General features: G+C 38.6%; 1 protein-coding gene across 1 annotated transcript; it reads right to left on the reverse strand.

The window, feature by feature from the left end:
* Nucleotides 1-7,602: 7,602 nt before the first annotated feature.
* On the reverse strand, nucleotides 7,603-9,831 carry LOC104470886 (phosphatidylinositol 4-phosphate 5-kinase type-1 beta; the record flags this gene model as incomplete). The annotated part of the gene is made up of 2 exons (XM_010085988.1): nucleotides 7,603-7,920; nucleotides 9,679-9,831. Coding segments are annotated over 2 exons (471 nt in total), but the record flags the coding sequence as incomplete, so codon positions are not given.
* Nucleotides 9,832-11,856: the final 2,025 nt, after the last annotated feature.

An 11,856-nucleotide genomic window follows, 5' to 3' on the forward strand; every position in this document is an offset into this window, starting at 1 on the left:
CCAAGGGCTAACCCACCACAGTCTGAAAAAGGGAAAAAAACCCAAACAACAAAAAACCCAAAACAAAACAGAAACCATAACAGTTTGCATTAAACTAAAAATAATACTGGTAAAGTCCAACTTTGTAATAAGTAGGCTCAATTTCCATTTAAAATTATCAGAAGGAAAATCTCCTAATACAAAAAGTGGAATTCTGTTGTTTAGTTTCTAATTCTACTTAAAAGTCTTACCAGCAGTGCATTCTGTCCTTTATGACTTGAAAAAATTTTAAGCAATAAGAAAAAAAACCCCGACTTGAACTTGTACTCTGACCACCAGATAAAAAATTATGTTCACAAACTTTAATCCTCCAAATTGAGTGGAGATACTAGCTAAATAATCCTGACAATGTCCCATGTGAGGCATCTAATCATCCTCCTAATTTTCTAATGTAAAAATACGCTACAAAAATTAAGTGTTTTGCCACAGAGGAAATGATACTGAGTCAATCTTCATCCATCAGGAAAGGATTTGGTTTCCTCATCTGCAGTAAGACATGCCTTAAGGAAAGAGGTGAAGAAGGAAACAGTGAAGATGATGTGAATCACCCTTCTTAGTAATAATGCTATCTACAGAGAGAAGAAGAAACTTTTTTTTTTTCAGTGTAGTTTGAAATCTAGCAGGTGTCCCTAAGGTCACCAAGTTAGCAGAGAAGAATTAGTTTTGAGTTTATAGGCCACCTCTTAAATATGCTTCATTAAGAAAAAAGTCATCGTTAAATAACAAAGGAAGATCACTAGACCTCTTATAAACTCTGGTTCACTTTTTGCCCACTGTTTTAAATAGGTGGGGAATAAATTTTAACTTCAGTTTTTACAATATCATGTCCTTGCAATTTTGCTGGGGACCTCTATCCTAAATTTCAGGGTAAAATGTTTGATTTGTGTAGATATTTTTTTTCCATCTTTGGTACTTATATACATGAAAAAATGTTATGTGAGAGGAGGAAAAATACTGGGAATTGACCACTGACTGACAAAAAGAGGCTGAGTGCACACAGGTAAACATCTTACTAAGCAGATATTAACAACAAAGTAAAGAGCATGAGGAGCAACATTTGGAAATTTTTGTTCCATTTGCCCAGTTAATAGAGCTAACTGCATTTACTTGCACTCCTCCTTTTAACTACTTTCAATTTTCTTTTCTCCTGGATTCAGCAGCAGATGGAAAGGGAAAAAACACAACCAGGCTATTTTTAATAGAATACCCTAAATTCCTGCATATGACTAGTTGACAGTCAAGAACATACTGTATCTGTGTGAGCGTGTGAAGCAAAGGTTTACAAATACAGAATGCTGTGATTATTCTTCTGAAATTAATGTTTCTTGTTTAAAGTTATGTTTTGATATATGCTTTGACAGGTAACTACATGAGAAACAGCTTGTAGAATAATATCTCTGTATAATCATGGCACTGTCAGTTTTAGAGGGGACTGCCTTCTTTCTTTCTTTTGTGGTTTTAACCCACTTGGCTATCAGGAAACACCACAACAACAGCTCACTCACCCTCCCCCCCTCCTGGGGATGGGGGAGAGAATTAAATGGGTAAAGGGAAAAGAGACTCATGGGTTGAGATAAGAACACTTTAATAATGAAACTACAAGAAAACTAATAATTATAATAGTAATATATACAAATATTCAAATGAGTGATACACAGTGATACTGCTTACCACCTGATGACCAAGGCTCTGCCTGTTCCCAGCTAATGATCCTGGAGCAGGGAGAGTCCTGAAACCACAATCCTGGAACAGAAATAAGAACCCGAGTATCCAAGAGCCGAGCAAGGAGCAAGACAACACCAAGAGAGAAGGAGACGACCCAGAGCAAGGGGTGACCTAGAGAGAGAGCACTTCTGGACAGAGCCTCATCTCTATACTGGGCATGATGTGCATGACATGGAATACACCATTGGCCAATTCGGGTCTCAATCCTAAAACTAAGGTTGAATCTCCCAGGCTAGTAACTGGGGCTGTGCTCCCTCCCAGCTTCTCCTGCACCTCCAGACACTGGCACAGCAGAGAAGCTGAAAAGTCCTTGACTGTCCTGGCAGCAACTGTAACCATCAGCATGTTATCAGCTTTCTCCTCAGCACAAATCCAAAACACAGCCTCTTACTAGCTACTATGAAGAATATTAACATTGTCCCAGCTGAAACCAGGACAATAACTATGACACTGTCAGTTTTAGAAAGGACTTCCTTATTTTTTTCTTTTAATAAACAGTTACCAGTTCTGTACTTTAAAGGATTACATAGAAGATATTAGGAGTGTTTTCATAATCACACCACTGGACCATATTTTGATGAGGCCTACCTTTCCTGTAGTAATTTTTTACATGTACCTCTATAAAGCTGTATCTTCATTTTTAACATGGGATGATCAAAAGACAAACTTTCTTACTTGTGTGTTTGGACTGTGGATTTCTTGTACCAAATAGTAGGTGTCTTCCCCTTGCTTTTTGCCCAGAACAGAGGTAATTTGTATTTACTAAACTGCTTAGGAGCTCTAGTAATGATCAAATAAGTAATAATGGATGCCGAGCTTTACTTTGATTCTATATCAACTATGAAAAATAAAATACTACTATTAATTCACTTCTAGCCTTTCTCATACAGAGTTACACTTTATGCTACTTCTACCTAACACATCACTTAGTACTGTAGCTTACCCTTTGCCCCACATAAGTATTCCTCCACATGGAAACAATTTCTTCCAGATTAGGTGTTTATAGCAAAATGCAACAGCAGCTAAGTTTGATGTGAAGTTTAATTTACTACACCTTTAAGAAAAAAAAAAAGAAATCCCCAAATGCCCTTTAAACTGTCTTTAATGTCTTCTCTGATTTTGTTTTTACTTAGTACTTGCTTATGCACCATAAGGCTTTTGATTTTCACTTAATTCATAAGCAGAACAGTTTCTGTTAATATTTACAAGACTAATTTTATTTTTAAATTGAAGAATCTGCTCTGTTCTTTAATATTTCATAATTTCATACGACGATTAGAGTAGCTAGCAGCATTATTACTAAAAATAAATTACAGCTACTGAAACTACCCTCCACTACTCTCAGTATTTACCATTATACAAAATACAGGCACATTGGCTTTACAAATTAAAGCACTCTGAAGTGAATAAGGCTTCAAAGCAAAGATTTTTGGGAAAGGCATTCAGGCAAGTGAAATTATTTACTTTTAGTACCGTTTGTCTGTAGCTCGTCCCTTGTCTTCCCCGCCACTGCCACCCACCCCAATAATTATGATAGTGCCTGCTGGCAAGGATAGGATAGCTAAAATAAGTCTCAGCAATAGTCTGGAATTTGAAACCTAGTTCAGATTTTCAGTTATGTGCACTGTAGGTACAATAAACTCAGGAATGTTACATCTTTACATTGTAATGCTGCACTCCTTGGCTTAACCAAGATGCAAAAAGTGCAAAATTATATGTGAGCAGAGCTTTCAGAAGCTGTCACCTCAAGTGTGATCATAATAAGCAGGGGACGCAAGAGCTGGAGAACACTATCAATCTGTACTTGTCCCAAAGCAGACAGTCTGTACTGGCTACTGGAGGCACAAGCCTACAACAGATCACCACAAGCCCCTCAGCTCCATCCTCTAACTGTGTAGATCATGCATGTTCTCATCAGAGCTGCAGGAAGGTGTGACAGACAAGAACTGACACTCCAGCAGTGGTCCACCACTGCCGAACCCACTATTACCTTTCCCTGGGGAGGGAGCTCTGTATCAGTTGATGAAGAGATGTACCAGGAGGCCTGCTTGGCTAAGAAAGGAAGCCACAGCACTGCCTGCATGTGAAAACACAGTGTACAGGGTGGGTCAGGACAGACAGGCAACAAAGGAGGAATTGAGAAATATTGCCTGGTCCTGAAGGGATGGCAATTATTGTCAAGGAAGACAAAGCTCAGAGTTGAGATTTGCAAGGGATGCCAAAGACACAAAGAAAAGCTGCTTCTGCTGTATTAGTGGTAAAAAGCTGACCAAGGAAAATGTGAGACCATTGCTGAACGGGGTGGGTGACACAGTGATGGCAGACAAAGAAGGTCCCCACCACCACCTTTGTCACACCAACAAGTTCTGCCAGGCCTCTGCACTTAGTGACGAAGCTTAAGGAGGAGATGGGCTACCAGCTGGTGATGTTTATATCAAAGAAGCAAGAAAAAACCCATTGCTTACTGATGATGATTGCAAATATGAACAATGAAAATATAATCCAAAACTAAGCAACACTGCAGAGAATTTCTTAGTCCTGACATATTGGCAAGATCAAAAATTTCCTTTCTTTAATGAATGTTTAATCCCAGTGCCTACACTAACTTTCTCACTTTGGAGTAAAATGAAAAACAGATGACAAGTTTTGAAGCCATAAAACCTGGACCAGTTATCACTCATGCTAAGTAGCCATCCAAATACCATATGGGCAGATAAAAGCAGTGGCAATACTCATGTCCTCTTCCCAAAATGAACGGAGAATTCTATTCTTTCTAAAGCCAGTAGTACAAGGCAGGTAGTCAGATCAAACCTCATTTGTTGAGCAAATTCAGCTACGTGAAAGATAGCAGTGTCTGCTCCCTTTGTTTTACAACAGAGAGTAAGACTTATTTGAACAGAAAAAAAAAGGCAGTCTAATTTTTATATACATATAACATTCAGTGTGTGTAGACATATATAGACACACACAGTCACATACTATAGCATATGTGTACTTATATATACACAGATTATTTAAAGACAATTTTTTCTTTTCTTTAAGTAACATTTAGATTTAGCTGTGCCTTTAAGAACTCCAGACTAACTTTAGAGATGTTAGTCTAAGATTACACACTGAAAAACCTGGTGTTCAGCACTCAAATAACACATAGCAAGAACTTACCCATATTTTCAAAGAACCAGTAAGAGTCCCCTTTATATATAACAATTAAATCATAGATTCTTGTTTTTTCACTTTTCAGTCTAGTTCCCCTCCTTTAGGTTCTCTTTATTATTTTCTGTACAATAGGTCTCCCCAGGCTTTGACTGGGTAAGAAACCTTCAACAAGTGGAGGGATGCACAAAAGGTCATCCCGATCCCCAGATGTGACATACTGATGTATTCTATGTTATCACATATGGTAGGAGCTCAGGAAAAGCTCACTGCGAGAGGCTACAGAAAGAACAATGTGTGGCATTAGATAAATGTCTCACACTGTATATGCAGCTGAATATTAGGTCACCCAGCCTTGCAATCCAAGCACAAGGCATTTCAGACTTCTGTGATAATTAAACAAAAAGTACTATTCATGTGCAGAAACAACACTTTCCATCTTGCACCACAGGTGGCAGTGAACAACAAATTCTGATGTTCAGGATGACTCTTCTACGAGAGGAGTTCAGTCTACCCATTCTGTTGGTTTATTATGAAACTCCTAGGATTCCCCTCAGACAAAGCCAATCTTTTCTTTCCACAACTACCACAAATCTTGTGAAACTCCAAGGGACCTGGATAACTCCTCTTTTTCCTACTTTCTTACCTTTGCTACAGGAAAAATTCCATTCTAAACAATTCTCCCTGTCCAAGAGGCACTGATTCCATTCACCAAGGTCCTCTCAAAGGTAGGTATATTTCTCTTACCTTACGTTAAAATGTTACGTGGACATTAAGCACTACCTTTCAGCTGAGGAAGAAATTACTTTGCTCTAGAACTGAGATTGCTGACACTACACATACCTCCCCAACTCAAAATTCCTAGCTCCTATTAACTTACAAAGAGGCAGACTTACTGTCCTGGGTTAAGCTGAGACAGTTAACTTTCTTCACAATAGCTAGCAAGAGGCTGTGTTTTGGATTTGTGCTCAGAAGAAAGCTGATAAAAAGTGATGTTTACACAGCTGCCAAGGTCTTTCCGCTTCTCTGGCTGTCTGCAAACAGGAGAAGCTGGGAGGGAGCACAGCCCCAGTTACTAGCCCAGGATTTGATCTTAGGTTCAGGATTGAGACCCAAAGTGGCCAGTAATCTATTCCATAACATACTCGTCATGCCCAGTATATAGGTGAGGACCCTCCGGAAGATCGGCCCTTTTGGTTCCAGATCTCTTTTGCTCTGGGTCATCTCGCTCCAGTTGGTCGCTCTCCCAAGGCCTTCCCCCCCTGACCCTGGTCAGCTCTCAGACTGGGATGCTCGGACTGTTATCTCTGTTCCGTAAGTGCAGTTTCAGGACTCTCTCTGCTTTGGGATCATTAGCTGGGAACAGGCTGAGCCTTGGTCATCGGAGGAGGGGGGGGGGAAGGGGCAGTATCACTGTGTATCACTCATTTGTATATATGTATATAGTATTATTTTCAATATTATTGTAATTTAGTTATTAAATTGTTCTTAACCCACGTGTCCTTTTTTCCCTTTAGCCCTTTAATTCTCTCCCCTATCCTTGGGTGGGGAGTTGAATTTGTGAGTGGGTGTGTGGTTTGGCCCCCAGCCAAGGCAAACCCATCACACTTACTACAGCAGTACTGAGCTTGCAGCTCTACATAAAGTTTATCATGTTTACCAATAGCACCACATGGCTATTTATTGTGCCTCAGGAAAAAAAAAAAAAGTTACACTCTCCAAATTAATGGAAGAAGGAGCAAAAATTAAGAAAAAAACTCTACTGGACTACTTTCCTATACTAATCTGTATTTTCACAGATGGATCAGTGTAATCCTGGATACAGACAAATAGGGGACAGCCCTGCAGAACGGGATCTGGGGGTTGTGCTGTATGGTAAGCTCAATGAGCCAGCAATATGCCCTAATGGCCAAAATGGCCAACCAAATCCTGGGGTGCGCTAACTGGTTGAAAGAAGAGATTGTCCCACTATACTCAGCATTGGTGTGGCCTGACCTGGAGTACTGCATGCAGTTTTGGGCTCCACAATGTAAGAAGGATTTGAACATATTAGAATGTATCCAAAAGAGGGCAACAAAGACGGTAAAAGGACTAGAGGGCTTGACTTGTGAGGAGCAGATGAGTATAGGAGGCTTGTTTAGCTTAGAGGAGACTGAGGGATGACCTCACTGCTGTCTGCAACTTCCTCATCAAGGGAGCAGAAGGGGTGCTGCTGATCTCTGGTGCCTGGTGATAGGATGCGAGGGAATGCCTTAAAACTGCAGTGGAGAAGTTCAGATTGGATATTAGGAAAAAGTTCCTCAGTGACAGGGTGGTTAAGCACTGCAACAAGTTCTCCAGGGAAGTGGTCATAGCCCCAAGCTTGTTGGTGTTCAAGAAATATTTGGACAACGCTGTTAGATATATGGTTTAACTTTCAGATTGCCTTGCGTGGAGTCAAGAGTTAGACTCAATGACACTCATGGATTCCTTCCAACTCAGGATATTCCAATCTATGATTCTATGATCTCAGATCCCAACAACTGAACTAAAATATGGGCTTCTTCAGTGTTTTGACATCCACAGTTTTTCCTAATTAAACTGCATGGAAAAGGAATGGAGGTTAAACAACATACAGAGCCATGTCCTGCTCTCTGTTTTGCTGAGATAAATCTAGAACAGATGTGAACACAAAAGTTTAAATAGTCAATAATTTTTACTCACTCGACAATCCCGCTGTAGTGTTTTCATTAGTGCGCTGTGTGTTTCAGAGTCAAAATACAACCCTTCATGCATGTCTTGCAAGAAATCCAAGTCTTTGAATGTAGGGTTGGACTTCTCCCTCTCTTTTCTTGATGCTCTCCGTTTGTATGTGGAGCCTTTCAAGTCATACGTGAAATGCATTTTCAAGGCTCGTGGCAAAACATTGTTCATTACAACAATTCTAATATTAATGCCTCCTGACTGAACGCAGTACAGCCCATAAAATTTGGGTAGAAGAGTCCTTGGATTCTGGTTCAGATTCTAAAACAAAAGACATATTGTTAAACATGTCTCTTTTCAATAAACTTCCATACTTAAGAAAGGTTTTTTTAATACCAAAGGACATTAACAAACATCAAGAAAACTGTGCACGTTTTCCTATTCAGTACAGCTTCTTTGATCAGTTGATTGTCTTTGTGGGTCTGTATTTCAGAAAGCTAGCATAAACACTGCCTTTTTGCCAGGAACTTACATAAGACAAGAGCAGAGCAGCAACTGCATTTATGCCAGGTTTGTCTTTCTCACATCCCGTATAAGAGCAGTCTAGGCCAAACCTAAAGCATCCCGAAGATTTAATTTATTTATTCTGACCTGAACAACCTCTGCATTTCACCTGCTGGAAGGAGTTTGGCTCAAATGTAGTTCTCATTATCTCAGCTTGGTTTCTGAAAAACAGAACCCTTGTCTCCATGATGCTTTTCACATTGAAGGTTAGTGTCAAATGACCAGGCTGTTTCCACAGGAGTGTGAAGTCATAACACAACCACAACTGACCATCAGAACAGAAAAATGTGAAATCATCCAAATTCCACAACAGACAAAAAAAATTAACTAGGAGAGGATAAGAGAGGTGAGAGCAAAAATTCTCCTTCTGAACACAACTACTCACGGTTTTCGGCATGAAAAAGCAAGAAGAGGAAAAACTACTTAAAGCCTTACATGATAATTAAGTCACAACATACAACTATGGGAAGAAAGTACTTTCATACAAAATAATCACAGTGATTGAAGTTTTACACTTTGGAAACCCTTGCATATGGTAGCAGTGAGAATAAAGTTCCCAGAAAGAAAGGAAAGCGTCCTTATATTTACTTGTGATAACTCAAACTTATGCTGAGACGATTATCATGATTAGAACCAACAAAAAAGTATTTACCACCATTGCCCTTTTGATGCTGTCAGTGCATTTTTTTTTAAACAAACAGTGAGTCTATGTTACTGTAGTGTAACAATGACAATATTTCTCATTTTTAGTACAAGCGAGAGGGCAATTTTTAAAGTATTTACTTAAGAAAGCAAAGAAAGAAAAGGAAGTCAGTCACAGGTCTAATACTCCAAAGCCCTGCATACTACCCCAAAGAATATCAGTTCATATGTGCAAGTGGCTTTTGTTTAAAAAAAAAAAAAAAACAGGAGAAATGAATTCTACTTATTTTGGATCAATGGTTTCCCTTTCTGATAACTGACACACATAAAACCATACAATCCACTTAGCATTAGTCCTCAAAAAGCTCCATTTAAAAATTCATTTTTGAACAAATTATATGGATAAAAATATTTTTTACATCATTTTTTCAATACATGAGAAATGGAAATTAGAAGTAGTCCAGAAACAAAAGTGAAACTGACCGGTCTAGTTTCTTTGTCCACTCTGAGTGAAATGCAGGGGGTAAACAAACACAAAATGGAGAAAGTTAAATTAGAAATTTAGAAACCTTTTTTTGTTACTAGCTTCTTAAAAGCAAAGTTTGGTATCAAATCAGAAGATGACATTGAGCTTCATCCTGAAGGCTAAGAGAACAGCTATTATTATCTTAAAGATATTCTTGACTTACATCTATTTTTTCCGATGGATGTGTGGGGTACAAAGTTGAAAGACAGGTAAAAAATGTCAAAAAGATTATGAAAAATATGGATAGAGCCAATGAAAGATTAAAAGACAACAAATGAAACTGAATCTTCAGAAGTCTGACAGGAAACAGGAAAAATACAGGTAAAATACAGTCTTCAATTACTTACCATATAATAACCTGGCAAGAGCTTCTGAAGAAACTCAGCCTCTTTGTGTTGAACTGTTTTGATGATGAACTCGTCATCACTAGTTACAAAAAATAAGGACCCACTGGCACCTGGGTTGGATAATTCAATTAAAGGCTCACTGCAGATTGAGTACTGGAAGAGACAAAAATTGTTTTTCACTGCCAATGCATGCATTACTCAAACACAAGTTTAATACAAAGAACCTCAGGTTCAAATACGCACAACAGAATCATGGAGCTTATTCTTTGGGCTTCAACTCCAGCAAGTCTACTGCTGTACAGCAAGCTGGGTCACAGTGATTTGGCTAAGATTTGTCAGGGCAAGTTGTTACCCTCCACTCTGCCTAAGATGCACTGCACAGCTATGGAAGAGCAGCTGGCAGCCGAGCGTATGGTCCTTCTTCATGTACCACGGCACCAGCTGAACTTTCCTGGACTGAAGAGAGTGGTTGAGGTGGAGGGAGTCCATTCCCACGTTGTCATCATTGCAAATTACTGAGTCAGAAGCCTTAAGGTGACATTTATATGCAACTGTTCACTTTCCATGGCCATTTATGAAAAATGTACAGGAAGATGTTAGACAAACACATCAGGAGTAGAGGCAAGTTGTCTTCAGTTATATTAGAGTTGAAACCACTAGAATAATACCCTCAGCATAGCTGCTAATGTAGTTTTCTGATTGAAAACCGCTTTGCAACAGAAAAAGTATAAATACCACGAAGTAAGAAAAATTGGTTTTTGGAAGACCATTATTTTGGATGCTTAGACAGGCTTTCTCTTCCACAGCAATACAGTAATAATTACTATTACATTAAGGAGGAAAAAGGCACCAAAGAGTATTCCTTACTAGGAGAACCAAATCTCCCACGTAGGTTAATGTACATTTACTAAATCTCCATTAATTCACACTACATGCTTCATAAAATCCATTTATATTAAACTTGACAACTTCTTTAAAATATCATTAAACTTTCATTCACACACTCTCTTCTTTTGTTATATATTAGCAATTTTATACACTTGCAGATTTATTGTGCAGTCCAATATTTTAAGGCTTCAGTCTTCAAACGAAAAGAAAATTACACAGGATATAAATTGTGAGTAGCATAAGCACCAGGCAGTTATTCTTAGCAGTGCAGTATGTGTTCTGGTGTTCTCAGAACAGAAGGAATAACTGTTTCAGGAACAAATATCTGGTTTATTGGGTCATTGTCTGAGGCAAGTTGAGCAATTCCACAAGGAAAAAAAAAAACCAGTTCTGTTTGTTGAAAACAGCTTTAATTAAATTTAACTGGAGTCTTGCCATTTATTTCAGTGGGTGGTGATAGCAAAAAAAAAAAGTGATATAACAAAATCTAATAAATACATTCTTTTGTGAGCACTTGAACCGAGGAAGCATGCTTCCCATGGAGTCAAACCACTGCCTTGATGCATTTTCTTGTCCTGGCTCCAGCTGAGGCTTTTAGCATGACCGCAATTTTTAAGAGACTTCTGCATGCTATAAAAATGTTTCCTCTTTCTCTCCCTGCTTCTCCAGTTCACTCAGTTACAATCAATACCGGAGATCTTTCTTATTAATCCTATAGTTACAATTGTCTACAGATAGAACAGCAATATTAGTCTGGAACGCTACAGATCTTCTGAGCAAATCATCAGCTGTATTGCAACCCCTGCATTTTTCTTGACAAAATATATAAAGCTTCATGAGGAATTGTCACTCTTGTAAGCAGTTGAAACCAATTATCCAAAACATTAAAGCTCAATAAATCAGAATATCATAAGCACAAGTTATTAACCTACAGTGTTGGTCATTTTACAGTTGAGTTCATCCCTGTAAAATAAAAGTCTACTCACTAAGTGTTGCTATACAAAAGGCCCTGCTACTTTTGACTGGACTCTTACGAAAGCCAAATCAAAACTGAAAAGTAAGAAAAGCCCCTGACAATTAAGTATTTTATGATCAAGAAGTTTCCCTGAAATATCATAACCAACTGGGAAACCATTCAAAATCATAACCAATTGAGAAAAGGGTCCCAAACTAAAAATAAGTTTTGTTTTATGGTCATAGTACCCCTCTGATCACATCTGCATCTGGACCACAAGGGACTGTAACCTGCTCTGATTGCAAAGTGATCATAGAATCATAGAATGACCCGGG

The sequence above is a fragment of the Pterocles gutturalis genome, unplaced genomic scaffold, assembly GCF_000699245.1.
Source record: "Pterocles gutturalis isolate BGI_N339 unplaced genomic scaffold, ASM69924v1 scaffold39545, whole genome shotgun sequence".
NCBI classification, from domain to species: Eukaryota; Metazoa; Chordata; class Aves; order Pterocliformes; family Pteroclidae; genus Pterocles; species Pterocles gutturalis.